The sequence below is a fragment of the Vicia villosa genome, linkage group LG3 (genome assembly GCF_029867415.1).
Source record: "Vicia villosa cultivar HV-30 ecotype Madison, WI linkage group LG3, Vvil1.0, whole genome shotgun sequence".
Lineage (NCBI taxonomy): Eukaryota > Viridiplantae > Streptophyta > Magnoliopsida > Fabales > Fabaceae > Vicia > Vicia villosa.
Genome location: NC_081182.1, coordinates 182,460,712 through 182,485,899, shown reverse-complemented (window position 1 = coordinate 182,485,899; position 25,188 = coordinate 182,460,712). Strand labels below are relative to the sequence as shown.

Genomic DNA, 25,188 nt, shown 5'->3' with positions numbered 1-25,188 from the left:
ACATCCGAATTGAGTTCCGTTTGAAGCGTCGGAAATCTAACGAGATGAACTTTGTTATAAAAATAGTTTCAGCAGCTGTAACATATTTAATTGTGACAGGATGACGTTGGAAAGAGGTGGAGTTACGGTTAATCTTGTTCTTATAACTAGACTTGTTTATTGGTACTGCACGGGATGTCAGTGTCAGTGTTGAATGGATCGAAGGAATAATTAGAAGGTTTTTTGAGGAGTAATTTTAAGAATTGAATTTACCAATTGAGGAGTTTTGGATATATCGTATAGAGTGTCGCTGCATGATATCAGTGTTGCATTTTTCGGGCAATGATTGGAAAATTCATATCTTGAGTTCCGAGTGTCGGATTAATGTGCCGTTTGAACCTATGAGGAGAGGTTATGAAGTCGGTTATGGAAGCGTGAAATTTGTTGAATAAGAATGCCTACTACCGCGATTGTTTGAAACGACGTGGAGTAGAACATGTTGTTGATGAATAAGTCGACGAGATGTTCGTTCACAAAGATGATTTGAATACCGATGGATTTTAGTGAATGATTAAATTAGTAGTAAAGGTGAAGTAAACTTTACAACCCTTGGAATCGTATTTGTGATGGCAAGGTAACGATAAGTATAAAAGAAGAATTGTAGGGAATTTCTAACATTTGTTGACGTGAGGAAGACTTTGTTGAGATTCCGAGTGGGATGATATTTGGACGTGAAGGATGTAATAGAATTTGGATTAAAACCACGAGTTATGAATGTTGTCTTGGTCTTGCAGGTTAATTGTATGGTTCAAAATTCGAAGTGTTTAGTGATCATAAGAGTTGAAGTACCTCTTTGATCAGAAAGGGCTTAATATGAGGCAGTAGAGATGATTAGAGTATATTTTTTTAGGATTAGGATTTTGGTTTGAATTACCATCCTAATGAGGAAATGTTGTGCTATTGTGTTGCGTAAGAAGTCCTTAAAATGTCGGTGCTAATGATGAATGAGTTGGATTTAATTGGACAATTTAGAGACTTGAGTTAGTATGGGAAGGCACTCCTAATAGTGTTAGATTGAGTATGCTAGAAGATGACAAGTGGTATTCTTGACGAGATTAGAGAAGGTCAGAAAGATGATGTTGAGTTGATCGATAGGTTGACTTTGAATTACCAAAGTAAAGGTGGTGAATTCAGAATCGACGAAAACGATGTAATGAGGTTGAGTGATTGGATTTGTGTAACTGATGTTTTGAGCTTCAGAAGGATATTCTAGAAGGACACCGTAGTGAATTATTGGACTATGACGATGTTAATGAGTTTGGGTGCAAACTCGGAAAGAGACACTATTATGTAGTAACGACGGTTATGCTTAAATATGATTTTCAACTAATATTGACAAATTTAGGACTTGATCACCCTAAATCTCTTGTTGGTAGTAGATGGAATCATATAGAAGAGATAAGCTTGTTTTGTTACCTTAATGGTTTAAGATGTGATGAATACTAAGCCGTGAGAATAATCACTCACTATGTTGTGTGAACTTATGAAGAAGTGAATATGAAAGAGTGCAACATGGTGGATGATGACTTAAGACGGGTAATCAGGGTCGCGCAGCGAAAGTGTGATGTGGAGTAGTGTTATGAGTACTACTCGTGGGAAGTAAGGAATTAATATGTCGGAAGCCTACATAGAGAATATGTATTGATCTATATGTTGGATTTAGAATTCAGTGGATGTAAGGATGTCGTGTCGAAGAATTATAACTCTTTTGAATAATTGCCGAGATGATGAATATGTTATTACGGTTGTACGTAGTTAACGAGTATGTATTCGGCGAAATTAAAACGAAGAGTTGATGCTAATGACGTTGTAATAATTTAGTGTTGTTGTTAAGGGGTTATTGTAGATTCCAGATACAATAAGGAATTATACTTTATGAAGGGAGAAATTGATTTAATTCTTAGAAAAGAGTGAAACTCAATTTGAGTTGTTTTGTAAGAAATGGCGTATTGAGGCTAATGAGCATGATCACAATTACTTGTGTGCACTCGTTCCGATGGCCGAAATGTTTAATAGATGTAGTAACTCGGGAATTTGTTTTTGAGTGCGAGTAAGTATTACTGAATGGTAAATTGGTACCATGAATGATGAAGAATGATTATTGGACGAATGAGTAAAGAGAGTCGGAATCGGGTGAAACTCATAAATCTATTTGGTATAGATGATTATGACGAGTAATCAGAGTAGTGCGGAAAAAAGCGGAATGTAACGTGTTGGATAATTGCTGGAGTGACTTAAGAGGAGTCAGATAATTGGAATTCAATGGTATGGGAATATGAGTATTGAGTTCTTGAAGGAAGCAGTTGGTGAAAAGTGTAAGTATTATTTTATCGCTCATATGGAAGAGTGTGTCTAAGGTTGGTATGTTTGGTAGATGGAATGCATTACTGCATTGTTGATCAAGTGTGATCATAATATGGATTGTGTAATTGTATTACTCAGTTGTTGAGCGTATTGTATAGGTTGTACCTCAATGTTCTGTTGTTGTTAACCTTTTGGAGATATAACGAGTGATATACTATTGGATGGTCAAATGCGACGTAAGAACTGGGATTTGAATGTATGAAACATGTTTCCTGTTGGTTATGTCAGATGGATTTTGAGGATTGACCGATGGTAATGTTAATTGGGAGCTGGAGAGTCAGGTGGAGGACTCTTATACGAGCTGGTTACTTGAGGTATGTTTTCGAGGACGAAAACTCTTTTAGTGGGGGAGAGTTGTAACACCCGTATATTTTAATTTTTAATTTAAATGGAAATTTAATTTATAATTAGAATTATTGGTGGTTTGTGGGATTTAATTGGAAGAAAGATGGTTTATAGTATTGGGCCAAGTGTGGTATTAGTAAAGAGGGGGTGCTATGTTAGTAAAGCCCTTTACTAAGTAAAATGTTATTTTTCATAAAAATAAGGAAAATTGGGAGAAAGGAAAAAGGAACGTGAAAAGCAGAGCAGAGGAGATGAGGGATTGGAAAGCTGGTACGTGAAGAGGAGCAATGGAGGGAGAGACCAATCAAGAATCTTTGGCTAAGGTAAGGGGGGACTCTCCGGTTATCATCTATTATCGTATTCTTGGATAATAATATTGATTAGGGATGTTGTTGAGTCAATTGGATTATATGTCGGGTTTAGGGAGGTTATGAATTGATGAAATTTGCATGGATTATTGATTGATTATGTGTTATTTTGATGTGTGATGATGAATAATGATGCAATTGATGATTAACTGCCTGTATATGACGTTTAGAGTCAGTTTTGGACTCAGATTGAGTCAGATCGCAGGATCTGACGCAGACCCGAAAATCTGTGAAATCGCCAGTTCGCGCCGCGTCCCCGTGTTGGCGCCGCGAAGGCGTACTTGATTTCTCGTACCGCGCCACGTGCATAGGTTGGCGCCGCGAACACGTTTGTATGGTTCAGGTCGCGCCGCGAGTCTTGGTTGCGCCGCGTGCTGTAGCGTTAGTTGGATCCTTGGAAAAGTTAAATGATGTGTAACTTTCGAACCGTAGGTCCGTTTTTAGTGCCGCTTCGAGCACGATGAATCTTATGAGATAACCTACGTGTTTAAATGATGAAATAAGGTGTGAATCCAATTATTTTTAAATATGATTTTATTTCTTGGTGTATGATGTATTGTACATATATGTGATGAGATGTGTTAAATACATGCTATGTTGAAATATTAATCATGTGACGATTTGTTTAATTGGATGATGTATTGTTAACATATATGATGAATTGTGACAATATAAGATGTTGTTTTGAAAAACATTATGATGTGATGATTTGTTGAGAGTTGTATGATGATGACTGAATTGTTTTGGAAATAATGTGGATACATGTGTGTTCTTATTATTGATGATGATGATTGATGTGGACACATGTATGTTCTTTAATGATGATGATGATGATGATTGATTGTATTTGAATGATGCTAATGTATATAAACATACTTTGATGATGATGATAATGATGATGAAATGGGTATTTGATGATGTTACTCATTAGACTTGACGATGGTATAGTATGTTGTATATGTTGCATTCATGTTCATTGATGATACTGTATCCATAAGGGTGTCTTGGATCAGTGAAGGGCATGATTCCCATTGTGTGGAATCTGTGCTGGCAGGGCCGTATCTGGATGATGTTGGATCGATCATGGGTTATTCCCATTGGATGATGTTGGTACCACATGCATAGTGTCAGTTCATACATATGCATACTTTTATAACATGATTGGAAGTATTCCAGTGTTATAAATATTGATGACGTGTTGGTTGTGTGTTTTGTTGAATTAATGTTGAGTATGATTGTCTGTTTGAAAGATGTGTTTTGTTGACGTTTGTGTAAATGATGGATGTTCCTGATAATCTGGATATGATGAAATTGGGTGAATAATATAACTATGATGTGTTGTTATTTAAGATGCAATAACATTTGTTAACTGTGATGAGACTCACCCTTACTGTTGACATTTTCAGATTGAGGATAGCTGCTTTCGACTTGGTGAGGATTAGCTCATAAGTCGGTTTAGTTGTTGTGTCGGTGTCATGCTCTGATAGATGTAACACTGGGGACGCGATGTTTTGAGTTTCGATTATAACTCTATTGTTTATTTTATTTGAAGTCTGATACATTAACAATGTAATGTTGACTTGATGATTTGATTCCGCTGTGTAAACATGATTTTTATCTAATGAGTTATAATTTCAGATGTTTCAGTGAATGCATGACATATGCCGAACATGTGTTTTCATTTATTTTTGAATTGTGACACCCTTTGCATGTTTACTCTGATTTAATTTTGTTAATTGCCGTGGGGTATTAGAGGGGTGTTACAATAGTGGTATCAGAGCAGGTTGGTCCATCCGGCTAATTGTTGAGTCAGTTGAGTTGCGCGACAAGTGTGTATTGTCGGCATTTTATTCCTTGGTACGCGACATGTGAGTGAATCACTGTCGGTACTTGGTTGTTTGTTGCAGGTGTTGGATTGAAACAAGTGGGGGAGAAGCTTCGCTTCTCGGTTATGTTTCAGTTGTAAGAAGATTGATTCAGTAGGCTGTTGTTGGCAACAGTGCGAGCGTTGTTGGAGTTTGTTGTTTCCCAAATTGAAGGTGGCTTGGAATTAAGACTTCACTGGGAATTGAGTTGGGACATCTTGAAGGAAGATGATTAGAGGTAATTGACAGTTATTGTAAGAGAAGGAAATTGGAGAGTTGCGATGTGTCAGCTCTACTGGTGTACTGCGAAGATGTCAGTTGAGTAGCTTTACGTCTCGGAAGAGATTCAGCTGCAAGTTTGCAAAGAGGATTGTTGTCGTAATGTTCCAGAAATCGCACTTCGGCGATAGGATGTGTTGCTCAAGTCATAAGAATGTTTGGAAGTGAAGAGATACGATAAGGGGCTGTTTGGAATGTGATAGAGTTGAAGAGAATGAGTTTTGGAGAGAGGTTTTCGTAAGCAAAACGCAGGAAAATTGCTGAATAGCTGCGGAACTTCGAAAATTCATAACTGGAGTTCTGGACATCCGAATTGAGTTCCGTTTGAAGCGTCGGAAATCTAACGAGATGAACTTTGTTATAAAAATAGTTGCAGCAGCTGTAACATATTTAATTGTGACAGGATGACGTTGGAAAGAGGTGGAGTTACGGTTAATCTTGTTCTTATAACTAGACTTGTTTATTGGTACTGCACGGGATGTCAGTGTCAGTGTTGAATGGATCGAAGGAATAATTAGAAGGTTTTTTGAGGAGTAATTTTAAGAATTGAATTTACCAATTGAGGAGTTTTGGATATATCGTATAGAGTGTCGCTGCATGATATCAGTGTTGCATTTTTCGGGCAATGATTGGAAAATTCATATCTTGAGTTCCGAGTGTCGGATTAATGTGCCGTTTGAACCTATGAGGAGAGGTTATGAAGTCGGTTATGGAAGCGTGAAATTTGTTGAATAAGAATGCCTACTACCGCGATTGTTTGAAACGACGTGGAGTAGAACACGTTGTTGATGAATAAGTCGACGAGATGTTCGTTCACAAAGATGATTTGAATACCGATGGATTTTAGTGAATGATTAAATTAGTAGTAAAGGTGAAGTAAACTTTACAACCCTTGGAATCGTATTTGTGATGGCAAGGTAACGATAAGTATAAAAGAAGAATTGTAGGGAATTTCTAACATTTGTTGACGTGAGGAAGACTTTGTTGAGATTCCGAGTGGGATGATATTTGGACGTGAAGGATGTAATAGAATTTGGATTAAAACCACGAGTTATGAATGTTGTCTTGGTCTTGCAGGTTAATTGTATGGTTCAAAATTCGAAGTGTTTAGTGATCATAAGAGTTGAAGTACCTCTTTGATCAGAAAGGGCTTAATATGAGGCAGTAGAGATGATTAGAGTATTTTTTTTAGGATTAGGATTTTGGTTTGAATTACCATCCTAATGAGGAAATGTTGTGCTATTGTGTTGCGTAAGAAGTCCTTAAAATGTCGGTGCTAATGATGAATGAGTTGGATTTAATTGGACAATTTAGAGACTTGAGTTAGTATGGGAAGGCACTCCTAATAGTGTTAGATTGAGTATGCTAGAAGATGACAAGTGGTATTCTTGACGAGATTAGAGAAGGTCAGAAAGATGATGTTGAGTTGATCGATAGGTTGACTTTGAATTACCAAAGTAAAGGTGGTGAATTCAGAATCGACGAAAACGATGTAATGAGGTTGAGTGATTGGATTTGTGTAACTGATGTTTTGAGCTTCAGAAGGATATTCTAGAAGGACACCGTAGTGAATTATTGGACTATGACGATGTTAATGAGTTTGGGTGCAAACTCGGAAAGAGACACTATTATGTAGTAACGACGGTTATGCTTAAATATGATTTTCAACTAATATTGACAAATTTAGGACTTGATCACCCTAAATCTCTTGTTGGTAGTAGATGGAATCATATAGAAGAGATAAGCTTGTTTTGTTACCTTAATGGTTTAAGATGTGATGAATACTAAGCCGTGAGAATAATCACTCACTATGTTGTGTGAACTTATGAAGAAGTGAATATGAAAGAGTGCAACATGGTGGATGATGACTTAAGACGGGTAATCAGGGTCGCGCAGCGAAAGTGTGATGTGGAGTAGTGTTATGAGTACTACTCGTGGGAAGTAAGGAATTAATATGTCGGAAGCCTACATAGAGAATAGAGAATATGTATTGATCTATATGTTGGATTTAGAATTCAGTGGATGTAAGGATGTCGTGTCGAAGAATTATAACTCTTTTGAATAATTGCCGAGATGATGAAAGAGTGTGTCTAAGGTTGGTATGTTTGGTAGATGGAATGCATTACTGCATTGTTGATCAAGTGTGATCATAATATGGATTGTGTAATTGTATTACTCAGTTGTTGAGCGTATTGTATAGGTTGTACCTCAATGTTCTGTTGTTGTTAACCTTTTGGAGATATAACGAGTGATATACTATTGGATGGTCAAATGCGACGTAAGAACTGGGATTTGAATGTATGAAACATGTTTCCTGTTGGTTATGTCAGATGGATTTTGAGGATTGACCGATGGTAATGTTAATTGGGAGCTGGAGAGTCAGGTGGAGGACTCTTATACGAGCTGGTTACTTGAGGTATGTTTTCGAGGACGAAAACTCTTTTAGTGGGGGAGAGTTGTAACACCCGTATATTTTAATTTTTAATTTAAATGGAAATTTAATTTATAATTAGAATTATTGGTGGTTTGTGGGATTTAATTGGAAGAAAGATGGTTTATAGTATTGGGCCAAGTGTGGTATTAGTAAAGAGGGGGTGCTATGTTAGTAAAGCCCTTTACTAAGTAAAATGTTATTTTTCATAAAAATAAGGAAAATTGGGAGAAAGGAAAAAGGAACGTGAAAAGCAGAGCAGAGGAGATGAGGGATTGGAAAGCTGGTACGTGAAGAGGAGCAATGGAGGGAGAGACCAATCAAGAATCTTTGGCTAAGGTAAGGGGGGACTCTCCGGTTATCATCTATTATCGTATTCTTGGATAATAATATTGATTAGGGATGTTGTTGAGTCAATTGGATTATATGTCGGGTTTAGGGAGGTTATGAATTGATGAAATTTGCATGGATTATTGATTGATTATGTGTTGTTTTGATGTGTGATGATGAATAATGATGCAATTGATGATTAACTGCCTGTATATGACGTTTAGAGTCAGTTTTGGACTCAGATTGAGTCAGATCGCAGGATCTGACGCAGATCCGAAAATCTGTGAAATCGCCAGTTCGCGCCGCGTCCCCGTGTTGGCGCCGCGAAGGCGTACTTGATTTCTCGTACCGCGCCACGTGCATAGGTTGGCGCCGCGAACACGTTTGTATGGTTCAGGTCGCGCCGCGAGTCTTGGTTGCGCCGCGTGCTGTAGCGTTAGTTGGTTCCTTGGAAAAGTTAAATGATGTGTAACTTTCGAACCGTAGGTCCGTTTTTAGTGCCTCTTCGAGCACGATGAATCTTATGAGATAACCTACGTGTTTAAATGATGAAATGAGGTGTGAATCCAATTATTTTTAAATATGATTTTATTTCTTGGTGTATGATGTATTGTACATATATGTGATGAGATGTGTTAAATACATGCTATGTTGAAATATTAATCATGTGACGATTTGTTTAATTGGATGATGTATTGTTGACATATATGATGAATTGTGACAATATAAGATGTTGTTTTGAAAAACAATATGATGTGATGATTTGTTGAGAGTTGTATGATGATGACTGAATTGTTTTGGAAATAATGTGGATACATGTGTGTTCTTATTATTGATGATGATTGATGTGGACACATGTATGTTCTTTAATGATGATGATGATGATGATGATGATGATTGATTGTATTTGAATGATGCTAATGTATATAAACATACTTTGATGATGATGATAATGATGATGAAATGGGTATTTGATGATGTTACTCATTAGACTTGACGATGGTATAGTATGTTGTATATGTTACATTCATTCATGTTCATTGATGATACTGTATCCATAAGGGTGTGTTGGATCAGTGAAGGGAATGATTCCCATTGCGTGGAATCTGTGCTGGCAGGGCCGTATCTGGATGATGTTGGATCGGTCATGGGTTATTCCCATTGGATGATGTTGGTACCACATGCATAGTGTCAGTTCATACATATGCATACTTTTATAACATGATTGGAAGTATTCCAGTGTTATAAATATTGATGACGTGTTGGTTGTGTGTTTTGTTGAATTAATGTTGAGTATGATTGTCTGTTTGAAAGATGTGTTTTGTTGACGTTTGTGTAAATGATGGATGTTCCTGATAATCTGGATATGATGAAATTGGGTGAATAATATAACTATGATGTGTTGTTATTTAAGATGCAATAACATTTGTTAGCTGTGATGAGACTCACCCTTACTGTTGACATTTTCAGATTGAGGATAGCTGCTTTCGACTTGGTGAGGATTAGCTCATAATTCGGTTTAGTTGCTGTGTCGGTGTCATGCTCTAATAGATGTAACATTGGGGACGCGATGTTTTGAGTTTCGATTATAACTCTATTGTTTATTTTATTTGAAGTCTGATACATTAACGATGTAATGTTGACTTGATGATTTGATTCCGCTGTGTAAACATGATTTTTATCTAATGAGTTATAATTTCAGATGTTTCAGTGAATGCATGACATATGTCGAACGTGTGTTTTCTTTTATTTTTGAATTGTGACACCCTTTGCATGTTTACTCTGATTTAATTTTGTTAATTGCCGTGGGGTATTAGAGGGGTGTCACAGTTTATCTAAGAATCCTATCTTATATTCCAAAGCTAAACATACTGAGATCAAACATCACTTCATTAGGGACTATGTTCAGAAGGGTGTTCTTTCTTTAAACTTTGTGGATACAGAACATCAGTGGGCTGATATCTTCACAAAACCCCTTGCTGAAGATAGGTTTAAGTTCATTCTGAAGAATATCAGTATGGATTTATGCCCAGAATGAAAGGATGAGAAGATTTGATATATGGATTAGATTTGAAATGCTTATTTATTTTGTTATCAGATATTCTGAAATTGTTGATCATTTAGATATTTTGATTCTGTTATTGCTAACGTTTCATATGTCTAAGTTGATTCAGAATTTATTTTAAAGCAAAACAGCTGTCACCAGCTATTCCAGATGATGAACACGTGTTCACTCTGAAGGGACAAACATGCGTGCAGTTGATGAGACGCCGCCCTAGGTAATTGTACAAATCATTTCAAATATCACGTTTTCTCCTAACGTCACTCAACATTAAATGCTAATTGATTCGTTGTCTGTAATCATTCTCATTCAGAATCTTATTGCATATCTTTTTAAATCCGTGCCTATATAAACGCATCTCTTTATCATTTCATCTCTTTCCGTTGATCTTCATTGTTCATTGTTTGTGCATTTTTGCCTCTTTCTCTCTCTTTTCATAAACCCTAGTTACGAACCCAGTAATCTCAGTTGTGAATCAATGGCTTCTTCATCAAATGCTCAAAGCAAGGTTTCATCTATGAAACAGGAACAACAAAAGAAATCTACAAATACTCCATTGAAGACGTGTTTGATTCCTTACGATGAACTGGAAGTTCTCTGTGAAACTATGCTGGATTTTGAAAACCTTCTTGCTCATGATTTCAAAATCAAAACTGGAATGTTGGTACAGTGATGGGCAAACTTCTTTGAACGTTTAATTGGACCAGTTTACCCTATTTTGGTTAAGGAATTCTGGACTCATGCCACTGTTACTCCAACTGCTATCATCTCCTTCGTGTTAGGTCATGAAGTGGTTATCTTTGAGAAATTGATAAGGAAATTGTACAATCTTGAAGGTATGAGTGGAATCACTGGTGCTCTCCCTGGTAGAATTGACTGGGATACAGTTGACCTAGAGTTGTTTACTTCTGGAAAAAGCTCTCCTTACACCACAGATCTGAAGCCTTCATATAGAGTTTGGGCAAAGATCATTCTGGGATCTTTATATCACAGAAAGTCAACAAAATATGCAACCTACATCAGTAAAGATCAAAAATTCACTTTGTTCTGCATTGGAAAAGGTATGAGAGTCAACCTTCCTTATATTCTATTTCAACATCTGAAGACTAATGTTGAAGAATCAAGGGAAGAAGAACGTCTGAAATATCCCAAGCTTAAGAAGAATACTATTCCCTTTGGAAGAATGATATCAGATATTCTGACTGAGAGTGGTCTGTTAGATACTCTGAGAGCAGCTGGCTCTTCTCAATATCTGACTGTTATTCGTGGGAGTATTCTGTCTGCATAGTCTTTGAGAAGAATGCAGTTGATTGAGAAGGTGACTACCCCTTCAAAGGTGTTTCCAGATATTCTGACCAGAAGAACCCCTGTTGCTGGTTTCTATCAAATGTACAAGGAAGAATTATCAAAATCAGTTAAATGCTATCTGAAATCCTGTGTCAGAGCACAATCTACTGTTGATCCTGCTTGGATTCGTGGAAGAACTCTTCCTTCTTTGGATGAGTTAAGGACAAAGGATAAGAAGAAGAAACAGAAGAAGCTGAAGAGAAAGGTCTTAGAAGAAGGTCTTAATGCTAAGAAAGCCAAGAAGCAGAAGAAACCTTCAGGTATTGTAATCTCTGACTCTGTACCTGATACTAATTCTGAACATGTATCAACAGAGTCTCTTAAAATACCTAGAACTTCTGAAGAGCTTCATAAGCTCATAGAAGATATAGACAATGCAGACTCCTCTTGCTTGCACTCTACTTCTGACCTTCCTCCTCAAAAAAGGCCACCTCCTTCTGATCTTCCATCCTCTTCCACCACCACAAAAAGAAGTCATCCACTTCATTCTGAACCAACTCTTGACCCTCAACCTTTAAATGTTGTCTTTCCTCTAATTCCATCTGAAAACATTTTCTCAACCACCTCCATTCCTTCTGCTATCTCAGCTCTAAATGACCCCTCAACCACCTCCACAGCAGATTCTTCATCCTCTCTATTCTTTTCTACCACATCTGTCTTGTTCTCTAGAGAACCTGAACCCTATTTTGTTCTTAACCCAGACTCCCCTATCACCCATTTCAGAAGCAACCCTCCTGAACCCTCTGTTGATATGCGTTTTGAATTACTTAAGTATCAGGTACGGACAGGGTTAGATGCTCTGAAGGTAGCTCATGACTCCAAGATGGATCATGTAGCTGCAGGAAAGCTTTGGAGAGCTTTCAGAAGGGAGATTCAGTCTGAACTTTTGGATCTTCAGAAGGACTGTCTAGCTGCTGCTCCTGGACCTTCTGGATTCCTTCTGGAGTATGATGATGGAAGATACTACCATCTTATCACCAGCTGGAAGCCTCTTGAAGCGAAGGATTTTGTTGATGAACTTGCAGAGGAGAATCCTCTGGCAATCGTTGTGTGGAAGCCACACCCATACAAGGTTCTGACTGGAGATTTCCAGGCCTTGTTCAAATGGCTAAGGGAGAACCCTTCAAATTGGATTTTCAGCCACACCCAATTGCAGTCTTCTTATATGCAGCTCTTGGGCCTTGAGCATTTCAAGAATCAAATTAGGGTTAACCAAGTTAACCTAATTTACACGCCATCTGGTTGTTACAGAATGTGCTGTCAGCGAAATCTTCTAGACGAAATATTCAGCACACAATAAAAGGTTTCCTAAATTGTAGATTGAGAGAAATCAGGAAACACAATAATAAAACATAACAGCTCCAGCTGTCAGATAAGGATGTCATGACATCGGTCATGACATTCACTAATAGAACCTGTATTAGCTTAACACATATGCAGTCTGCATAACACAATATAAATCATGTCATGACATCAGTCAAGACATTAAATAACCAGGTATGTTTTACCACAAATGCAACCAACATGAAAACATCTACAACCTATGGTTCTTGTTTCATTAACTCAGGCAATTGACTTAAATCATCAGGATCAAGTCTAAATAATACCAATTGATTTATGCATGCTAAAATCGAATATTTGAATTGATTCAAACTTGATTCAGAGACATGCAATCATGAGGGAGACTCAATAAATGATAATAAACGAAAGCGATAAAACAAGCAACAAAATAGTGGTATTGAGGGTGTTCCTCTCCCCCTAGGAATATGCATCTTCATATATAGTTTTAGAAGTTTCAGAATTTTGTGCCAAATTTATCTAAGATGTTGAACCTATAGGAATTTTAGTATCAATCCACTTAGGAAAAATAATAGGCAATATGACTAGTGTTGGTACATTAGTGACCATGTCAAACGTTCAACGAAGTCAAGCACATGTATATGTTCTTCACAATTCCGAAGAGGTTGGTCCTTATGTTGAAAATCACATGGAAGTTCTCAAATTCTCAAGAGGTTGAGCCCTAACATAAATTGAAATTTGCTAACAAGAGAACATAATTATAGTTTTATATTGTAATTTAAAGATAAATTTTTTCTAAAAACTCAAATACAGTTTTAAAAAGATTGAGATAACTAGAAAATGGACTAAATTCACATGTTATTTCTAATTATAAATATGCAATCAATAAGTTTGCCTTTTATACAAAACTAGAATATGATCCGCGCGTGGTGCGGGTGTGTCTATTTTACATATTTTATATAATTGAAATAATTAAAATAATTTTTTAGATATGACTTTATTGGCGTAGGATAAAATTGTTTCTCAAAAATGTAATTTTTTTTATCTAAATGATATATGACTATTAAATTATAAATTTTATTATTTAAATGTTACAAAAAAAGTAAAATAATATTTGAAATAATATACTTTTTCATTTGTTATGATTTGAACTTGTGACCTCAAATAAAAATCAATACATGATTTTGTCTTTTGAGAAGTGTTGAGTTTTAGGAAATTTACTCCGTTAACTAAGTATATTTATTTGGAGTGATTCTTGTAATTTTTAGTTTAAAACGAGTTTTAAATTCATATCTTTCTAAATATTTCTTAAAATGAGAATAAGATGTTGTAATGAGTTAAATCTCGAGTATGTTATTGATATATAAGAAAATGATATATGTATTATATTGTATTTGAGTTTTTGCAAAGTAATTTTAATGTTAAATTGTTAAAACTAACAATTATTTTGTCATAAGAGTATTCTTTATTATAAATAGTGTAACACCCCAAATTTAGAATTATGTTGTTTATAATATTTATTTATGAATAATGTACGATTATTGTGTTTATTAGATCTTTTGGGGTGGGGGTGTAAGACCTTAAGATAGAATATATATTAGATTAATTTTCTCATAATTTATGTTGCTAATAATTAAAAATAATAGGAAAAATATAATATTATAATGAGTAGAGATGTTAAGGGTATTGAGGTAAGTGCATGAGATTAAGTGAGAGCATATGAGGAAAAACATAATTGATGAATATCTTTTAATAATAAAAAGAAAAAATAAGAGAAAAGGGGTCAGTTTGCATTGTACGTAAAATTTTGGAAGAACATGAGAAAGAGGCTAGGGCAAGGAGAAATTGAGAGAAGCATTCATCCATTAGAGTCTGGAGAAGCAAATTCAAGTGATAATCTAAAGTAAGGGTGGGTAATTGCTTTTAATTATGATTGGTATGAGGGAAGGGTAGATGTAGGATTTTTGATTTCCAAGAGAGAAAGGGGTTTGCCCTTGTTGAAGTGCGACGAATGTATGATACCCAAGCAAAGCAAAAGGGAGCATCTCTTGAGTAGGGAGAAAACATGGTTGGAAAGTTATGGGGCTAACTTAGTTTGACCATAGTATCTTGTTAAAATCTTGATGTTTTCTTTCTTCGTATGATTCATGTTCTAGAGGAGAAGATTACCCTTCTTCTCGATGAGGGATTTTGGTAAGATCTGGATTAGGCCAAATTGTCGAGCGAAAAAATTTGGTTAATATATTAATAGGACAATATTGTTCCTTGATAGACGTAACCTTAGGGGTATCACTCTTGGATAAAGGAATGATTCCCAGACGACGAAAGATTTCGTTTCTTGCTCTTTCTTGGGGGCAGGGAATTGTCTCGTGAACCACTCAGGTCCAATTTTTCTGGCTGTGAACGGAGCCATAGAAGAAGTAAAGTTGTAACACTTTGCGAAGACCATCAGGAAGTGGGTAAAGATTTTCTGGAGGTCTTGTCCTTCTTCGAGAGGAGTTAGTTGAGCCATTCGAACCCATTTGACTCTTCTTTTATTTATCTCCTAAAAATCACCATCAATGGGACTAAGAGAGGGTGAGGAGGCCTCGAAGGTGGTGTTTAAGCAGAGTTGAAGCAGACAGTAGGGTCCAGCAAATGGTAAGTTCCCTTTGGGTTTAGGATTCTTGAGATTTGTAACTCCTTCACTGAGGGACTCATAGAGGTGGATTAGGATCATCTCACTCAAACAAAGTTTGCGACCATCATGGACTTGGTTGGAATAATGACGAACTTCTTTGCTATTTGGACGAACCTCGAGCAGAAGACATAACGACATAAACATAGGGTAATAAACGCAATATGTTCTCAATCAGAGACTTCATCAATTGTTTTGTCATAGTAGTGTTCGATATGAGTGCTATACGTCGCCCTAGAGACGTCGAAGTCTATAGAGTCCTCAGCCAGGTATGTGGGGTCGAAGGTTTCACCAGTAGGCTTAAGTCCAACTATAGAAGCTATGTCGAACAAGGTTGGTGTCATCATCCCACAAGGGAGATAAAAGGTTTGATGGGTTCTATCCTTTAAGAACATGCTAATGACTAAAATACTTAAAAAATAACGGGGCCCTACCTTCGCCAACTCAATTATATGGAAGATACCCATATCTTTCCAGAATTGGGATTTCTTCTTTTCTATTTTTTCTATAAGGCCTAAGTAATCATCATCTTTAACTGGAGGAGCGGATCGAAAGACCCTCAAGCCATTATTCATAAACCATAGCTTGATAGGCTCATCCGTCAAAGGGGTGCCTTGACAATCAGGGTGTGGTTTTTTGGCAGTATGAACCTCATTTGCCCATCTAGGTTTTCTAACATTCCCTATGGGCTTATATATATCATACGTAGGGAAAAAATGCTTAAGTTTTTCCTGATCAACTACAGGATTAGCTATGGGACCTAGCATTGCATGTATTTTTGCAGTTATAGAAATTGAGAGCAGTACCTAAGAATTATAAATGGCTCGTTGTTCCTTGGTGAATAGTTCTGGAATGTATTGTTGATTCCCAATAACTTGAGGTCCCAAAATATTGTGTACCAGTGGTAAGCCTGATTTCTTCTTAGTTTCCTGGGCCTTTTGGTGTTCTTGGTAGCTGCTATGGTGAAAGACGCCATGGATGTCGTGAAGAGATTTTTGAGAGAAGTGAGAAAGATGAAGATCAGAGAGAATAAGTTTGCAGAAATCATGGAAAGATAAAGGAACATTGGAATGATGGAGAGAAGGTTTTTTATAGTTGAAAAATGGGAACCGTTTCATTTAGTATTTTGAAATATTGATCGTTGAGTGGGACGCGTGTCACGCATTTGATTCGCCAGAGGGTAGTAGCAGTTATTGAGCTACCCACGATCTCCTAGTTCCTATGAGTATCATGATTGCATAAAATCTGCACGCAAGGTATGAAGAGACGTTTTGAGGGCAAACTTCATAATGACTATGACGTCATATGAGCTGAAAGGTTTTTGTGGTATCGAAAGTAATGGTCAAAAAATGCCTTTTTCTTTGATATTTCGAAAATGATATTTTTTGGGGGCAATTTGTTAGCTAGCAAATTTGACACCACATTATTGTTGAAGAAAGTGAAATATAGTTGAGAAGATTGGAAGTCTTCGACAATATGACATAATTGATGAAAGCATGTCAAAGTAACCTTTTGATGAGGAAAGTTGTTGGACATTGACTTAGAAATATTTTCTAAGTTTTGATATTTGGTTTGAAGAAAACTAGCATTCAACAGGAAATTTAAGTCTGAACGAAGGCGTAACTACCATTTGTCTTGATCTATTATATAATGGGATACGTGGAGCTTCAGAGCATCAAAAGAGCACGCCGAGCGCAACGTGGCAAGATCTGATCGAAAGACCGTTGGGAACGGTTATTTCGAATTAGTATACATAGGAGTCTTAGCGTTTAGATTAGGTGTTTTCATTTTGTATAAAATCTCATTAATTTACTCAAAGTACATGTGTGTGAGAAACAAGTCATTTTGAGAATGTACATATAAAACACCACTTTCATATTCTTTTTACAATTTTATAAAGTTTTAACATTTCCAGAATGTTACATTCTTGTCATTTACATTACTCTAATTTATCATTCGTTTGCCTTTATATTATTTGTTTTACAACTTACAACGTTATTTTAAAAGATTTGCGTAGATCAAACAAACTTCAAAACGAGAACATGATTTGTGTCGATTTGTTCTTTACTTTATATGAGAATATTTAAAATATCAAGCACATGTCCTAGGATCAATCTACTCGATCCTGTGAGTAACCAAGAGCTTTTCACTTTTGGAAGACTAGCGATTGTTTACCAATTTTCACAATAAACACATACATCCAACTACGACAGAATTTATCATATTCCATACTGCACACATGTACAACATCGTTCATGTTTAAAAAGGAGAGTGATTTATCGACAATTTTTATATTTTTATCAATATAAAATTGATAATATTCCGTACCAATTATTTTTTAAAATATAAAATATTTACTTATTCTAAATATATATCCACTTATCAATATTTATATTAACTAAACATATATTATTAACGTATTCTAAATATATTCAGTTGTAGTTTTTCTATAAATAAAATATATATATTATATTATTCACTTATTCTAATTAAACATTTTTTCTAAATAAATATTCACTAATTCTAATGAAACATTTTTTCTAAATAAATAATTGCTAATTCTAATAAATATTTTTTGGAATAAAATATTAATTTTTTTAAATAAATATAAACTTATAAATATACTTTTTTGTTGGTCATATATTTATTCTAATTAAACATATAAACAAATATAAACATAACTTCTTTTTTTTTATATATACACTTAACAACATATTATTTTCTATACAATATATACTTTTCCTATTTAATGTACTTTCTCAAAATAATATTAAAATATATTACTAAACTACATTTTTTTAAAACAACATTTTATTATAATACTAAGTACTATACTTTTTTATACTATTTTTTTTAATTTTCGGAATAGTATAGTTTTTATTATGTTTTTTATAATGTTATTTAAAAATATATTATTCTTATACTGATTTTTTATAATAATAAATATATATTTTCTTATACTATTTTTATACTGCTTTTTTATATTATTTGAGAAGTTTTTTTTTAAAAAGTAATACTGTCTTAATAATAGTGTTTTTTTAAAAATAATATAGTTGATAATATTAGTTTTTATTATTAAAAAATAATAGTTTTTACTATACTGTTTTTTAAATAAATAACTCTTTTTATTAATTATTTCTAACAATTTAATTTTTTTAAAATAATATTTATAAAAAAATTCGTAATAAGAAATAATATAAGTTTTTTACAATATATTTAAACTATTTTTAAACTGATATATAGTACTAATTTTATACTGTTTTTATAATACTATTTTAAAAACATAATACTTTTTCGAATAATAATTTTTATTATTAAAAAATAATAGTTTTTCTATGTTTTTAATACTGTTATTTTGAAAAATAATACTATTTTTTAAAAATATATTATACTAACACAATTAATTATACAAAAACAATATATTATACAAAATAATACTATTTTTTTCAAAATATATTATACAAAAACAATATCAGTAAAAATAATTTTTTTAAAAAATTATATAAATAGAAATTTAATATTAAACAACACTCAATTCAACAAATATGAGTATAATTTTTTTTTTTTATAAAAAAGAGAGAAAAAAGTGTACCTTGGATGAACACACACTTTCGATTTGAACTCATTGGTTGCTATAGATGGCAAAATTGATTTCTAAAATCAGAAAATGAAAAATTAGAAGTTATTAATAAATATCTTATATAAACTAAAGTATATAAAATAGACATAAAATGAAATATGAAATGAAAAATATTTACCTTCAAAAATTTTACATGAGAGAAGAAGAAATGGGAGAAGATCCACATTTCTAAACATTGGCATTTCCAATGGTGCAAATAGAATGTTTAGCAACCAACATAGATATGGATCTTTGGCTAGATGTGGATCTTTGGCTATGTTTAGAAGATGTGGATCTTTGGCCATCTCGCCCTCCTCTATTCTAAACATAGCCAAAGATCCACATCTAGCCAAAGATCCATATCTATGTTGGTTGCTAAACATTCTATTTGCACCATTGGAAATGCCATCAACACTACTTTGATACCCCAACCACAAACCAATAGACTTTGAGATATTTAAATTTGTAGTTGTTTAAATATTAGGTGAAGCTATGTCCTATAAGATTATGTATAGTACCTGCATATTAATTTAAATTGTTATAAAGATAAATTGAATAATGAGCTAAGCTAATACAACCTATATAGTTTACAGACTCAGTTTCTTAATGCACCATTCAACTTTAAAAACTAGTTAATTTTTTTTTATATCCATTTATTCCATTAGCCAAACTTTACAAAAATAGCTTTTGAATATAGACTGAACAGTCCATTCAAAATTAAACCTCCCTTCTGATTAAATTTATCACTTTTTCAGTAACAACTCACAGTCAGAAAGATAAGCAAGCAACAGACAAAGAATAGCACGTTCAGTTCATAATCATTTTGTTTCTTTAAAAGGAAAATCAATATTTCTTTTTGTTGTATAGGATGAAATGAGGTTTAGGGTTTTATTTTTATTCATTATTGGAAAAAGAATTATTTGTTAGTTTATTGTTGGTAGGTGTGGCTCATAGGGTTAAGTTCAAAAATGATATAAAGTAGGTTCAGCTTTTGACCAGACTCTCTCACTGCAGTTGGAGTAGTGTACTGATGAACTTTTCTCAATTATTTTGGTGGAGATTCCTATTTTTCTAGTTACTATTGCTTAGTTTTGAAGGGAAAATTTGCATGCCACTTACCTTTCACTCCCCAGCATTCAATTCTTTCTTGTCCTTTAAAATTTCCTTTTCTTTTTTTTTTTATAAACTTTTTAATTATGTGCGTATTTGAAAATACTAATTGTTCGAGACAGCGAAGATCATGATAGAAGATTATGGTTGAGTTCGAACCAGTGACATCCGATTAATTTGAAAGAGATCTTTATTATTCCATTTAAGTATTTTTGGATAGATGTCCCCCATGTTCCAATAAAAAATAGGACAGCAAGAAAGACATAATAGAGAGAGCGAGTTTAAAATTTTGACCTGCCCTATAAAAAAATAAAGGCAGAACGGATTAGGTTCGAAAGACTCTGCATATTCCTAAAATCTATAAATTATAAAATTTATGTTAATATTTACGTCCGAAAAATAGGATGGGATAGACATCACAAAAAGTGCGAGCTTAAAAATATCCTGCGAAAAATGTGGGAAAAAGAGACATATACCTAATCTCATAATCTTATGTGTATATATATATATAAACTTGACTTAAATAGTACGTTGGTCCTTGTAAATTAGCGTATTTTTGTTTTTAGTCTATAATCTGAATTTTTTTTTAAAATAATCCCTGATTGTTAAAATTTTTTGGTTTCAATCCTTAAATTCAAAATTTGTAAGAAAATTTGCAGATTTCCTGTGAATTTTTCTGCAAATTTAAAATCTCATGGTTACCAACGAATTTTTTTGCGGATTTTAATTTGAAGGACTAAAACCAAAAACATTTTAACATTCAAAGACTCTTATAAAAAAAATCAGATTAATGACTAAAAACAAATATACGCTAACTTATATAGACTAACATTATAGTTAACCCTATAAACTTTGTGACAAGTATACTATATAACAAAATAAAAGAATAAAACACATTAATCAATTAACACATTGCAACTTAGAGGAGAAACATATTTTTCTTGATGAAGTAGTACTTACTAATATAATTTTAACAAAATTAATTTTCCAAAAGAAAAGTTGAACTTGTGATGTGCAAAAATCTTACTTCCATCTGCCTGTGGTCCCATTTTCTATAATTTGAGTGATGCTTTTAAGAACCTAAATAATTGGTCCCTCATCTATAATGAAGCTAGCTGCTATGCTCTATCATATCTAGTTAATCCAACTGATCTCACCCAAATAGCGTACACCACATATTTTTAAAGTTATTATGACTTAATTTCAACTACAATACTTTCTTCCCCAACATCCCATTTTAGTCTCTTGGTACCAATCTAGCTATGTATATAAGTATAATTTAAAGAATGTATATACTTGACAATGTAATTCTATAAGTATATGTTACAAAGGATTTTCCTTTATACCATATTTTGGGTTTCATCATAAAAGTGATTTGCACAATATAAAAAATTTATATTTAGTCACACTTAGAACCATTGCTTTTTTTATGTTAATATAATAAAAATTATATAAAGATTACAGACAAACCAACTACAAACTGCATAGTTATTTTTATTGAATCGTAAAACTAATCCTCTTAAAACTATTATTAAATATTATTAAATAGAAAAAATAGCATAACTTATAAAATTTGTTCGATTTAAGTAAAAGTGACATTGTAAATATTTAATTCTAATTAAAATGTAATTTATGCAAAATAATTTAAACATGACAAATAAATATTAGCCAATTAAAAATGTGTCGCGGTAAAAAAATAGTATATTAAAAATTTTAATATAAATAAAAACATAACATAAATATTTGCTATATTATTGGTACTAAACTCGTGGGGTAACAATAATTAAAATAATTATAATTATAATAATTTAATTTAATTTTTATATAAAAAAATTTATATGAATATTTAATTCGATCTTATATTTAAATGATTTAGTAGATAGTAAATATAAATTTAATATATGATTAAATTTATGTGTAAAAAGTACAATTTATATTAAAAAATCATATATTAAATGAACTTAAAGGTAAAAGATTTTGCCTTCTGTTTTTATCTTTCTCCCTTTGAGCCAACAACTCCTAGTCAAATATATTGAAACTTGCTACTATTGCTATGGCTTTCAACACAGAGTTGAATATAATTACATATTGATAAAAGTTAATCATTAAGTCAGTGATTGTTCAGCATAAATATAGAATGAACAAATCGAGGAAGTTACTTACCACTATCAGTTTTCTGTTGATGTGTCACTTTTAAAAGATGCCACATGACCAAAAATAATATAATTTTTTGAAATAATTTATTTTTTTATATTTTACATTTACATGCTGTAAAATTTTCCAACATCATTTCTTTACCATAAAAGTCAGAAATCTAGTGTAAACAGTTTGTTATTCCATTAAAGGAAAAGGTTGAAATCTAAGCCTTGAAAAGCATCTTCTCAAGTAATTAATATTTTAGTGCTTATTTGAGAATGACTTTCATTTTAGGGTATTTCTATTTCTACTACTTGCTGCTGCAACTTCAATACTCATTTCTTCTCTTTCTAGCTTATAAGCTATGGTGGAAAAACCATAGAAACAGCTTCTGAATTTTCTCTTACAAGTAAGTCACTCTTCTTACTCTTATTCTTCTCAATCTTCTCTCATATATTTACAATAAAAACCTATTTTTAATTTTTTTCAACTTGATTTCACAAATTGCTGTTCTCTTCAATTATAGATAGAATAGAACTTCCATGTCTTGGAGATTATTTTCCTTTCATATACAATACTTTTTTCTCTCTAATTTTTATTCTTTTTTTTATTAGGAAATAACTATGAGAAATAAGAATTACTCATCATAGTTCATAGTTCAAGGGTGCAATAAATTTTTAATTTATTTTTATTAAATTATTATTCAAATTTTTTAATTCATATTTTGATTGTAAAAAGATAACACAAATTTCTATAAACCAGGAGATAATTTTTTTTTCTTTTTCATTGAGAAATTTCTCTATATTTTGAAGAGTAAAGTTTATTATGATTTGATGAAAACAAGGTGATGTCAAGTTCAAGAGAAGATAATTATCAAGCAAAGGAAGAAGAAGAAGGTAATAATAATAATAGTATGAATAACATTGAGAAAAGTTCTAAAGCAGCTTCAAGTAGTTCAAGACAATGGTCATCATCAAGTTTAAGAAATCCAAGAATTGTGAGAGTATCAAGAACATTTGGAGGCAAAGATAGGCATAGCAAAGTTTGCACAATAAGAGGGTTAAGAGATAGAAGAATTAGGCTTTCGGTTCCGACCGCAATTCAATTGTATGATCTTCAAGACAAGCTTGGTTTAGGACAACCAAGCAAAGTTATAGATTGGCTACTCGAAGCAACGAAATTCGATATTGATAAACTTCCTCCGCTTCAATTCCCTCAAAGCTTTTCGCAATTTCATCATCATGTTCTTCCACAAACCCTACTTCCTTTTCATGATCATCAATCAAGTAATGTTTTGTCTCATGAGCTTTCTCTTGGTCCTTTGTATGATCCTAACTCTTCTACATTTGTTGGAATTCAAAATCTCATGGCAAGATCGAAGTTTTGGGATGTGGATTCGACGAGAGAGAATAAAGGTAAAGAGGTTGAAAGAGAGTACTTTTGTGAAAAGGGTAAGTGGATCAAAACAAATGATGAAGAGAATCAAGTTGGAGAAGCTAGTTACAACAACTTTCATCAAGTTTCAACTCAAAAGCTTTTTCCTATGGAGACTCATTCTAATTTTCTTAACAATGCTATGTCATATAACAACAACTACCATTCAGAAGCTTCTACTTTGTCTTTATCTCAATTTGGAAGTGGTAATGGATTGTTCCAACCTCATCAACATCAAGTAGATCCAAATCAAAGTAATGGAAATGCTTTTCAATTTCCATTTTCTTTTCAAAATTCACAACTATTGTTTGGTCCTTCTTCTTCTACTACACAACCATCATCATCACTTTTGAACAATCCTTTTATGAGCCACTCAATTGAAAATGATCCAAGAGTACCACCATTCAACCATTTTCAGTTCTCAAATTCAAGTTCTTCTCAACCTATGCCTCATTCTCTCATTCCATCTTTTCATCACTCATTCAATTCGCCTCCCGTAAGACCTTTTCCGATTCCATTTAGCTCGAAGCTTCTTGACTCAGATAACAATGACAATAGCAACCAGCTGGATGATAGGGATTGTCGCGATCGCTCTTGAAACTCGTTTTTGATTCTATGATGCAAATGTGGTGTGAGCAAGCAACTAGTACTTGGTGTGGTCCATGGACATATAATCTTCATAGCAAAGGTAAATGAGCACACATGCTTATATGGATCTAAATTACGGTTACAGTTATATTGCGACCGCAATTACAGTTGCAGACTGCAATTTAGCATATGCATTTTAGTAAGTATGGAAATATGCTATATTTTGTGTGTGAATCATTGTGATTTTTGTGATACACAAATTTTAGCTTTTTGTATTTTATGTTAGTAGTAATGACCTATGGTTTGAATCCTATTCATCCTTCTCAAACTCTTTGAGATAGTCTTTATGATTTTGGTTTATTTGTACCTTGTTCACAAGTTAAAGTTAGATAATAACCTCTATAAGTTATTTAATTTTATGTTAACAAATTGTGTTTGGTCATTCTATATTACTTTCATTCTCAAAGTCACATTCTCTTCTATAAATGATATATTATAACCCTATGGTGTAAAAGAAAAAGCAATGCACAAAATGTATGAATTTGAAGAATTTAACATGACTTTTAGCTTAATTACACTTCTATAAATGCATGAGTTAGCCATAAATTTAATGATGCCATTGCTTTTTGGTCATTTAGTACTCTCTCTTCTCTTATTTCTTCCACAACTTGTGTGGTTAATGGCTATAGCAGAAAGCAGCATCTATAGCCATTATTTTTTTACAAATTATCAACTCTCAAATTTAAGCTTTTTCTACTACCTAACATGTCATTAAAATAATCTTCTTTATATTACTTTTTTTTTAATTATTTAGAAATTTTCTTTTGATTGAACAGATTTAGATCCTCTACAATCTTGCACATTTTGTGCTTGTATTGGATCTATTAATTTATTT

General features: G+C 33.2%; 1 protein-coding gene across 1 annotated transcript; it reads left to right on the top strand.

The window, feature by feature from the left end:
• The first annotated feature begins 22,548 nt into the window (after positions 1-22,548).
• Positions 22,549-24,601, top strand: LOC131656990 (transcription factor TCP5-like). The gene is made up of 2 exons (XM_058926518.1): positions 22,549-22,680; positions 23,116-24,601. Exon 2 carries the CDS (start codon positions 23,119-23,121, stop codon positions 24,301-24,303), a length of 1,185 nt encoding a protein of 394 aa, XP_058782501.1. The 5' UTR covers positions 22,549-22,680; positions 23,116-23,118; the 3' UTR covers positions 24,304-24,601.
• The last annotated feature ends 587 nt before the right edge of the window (positions 24,602-25,188 follow it).

Coding starts and splice junctions, on each gene's coding strand:
- LOC131656990 (XM_058926518.1), top strand. CDS start 23,119: ATGTCAAGTTCAAGAGAAGATAATTATCAAGCAAAGGAAGAAGAAGAA.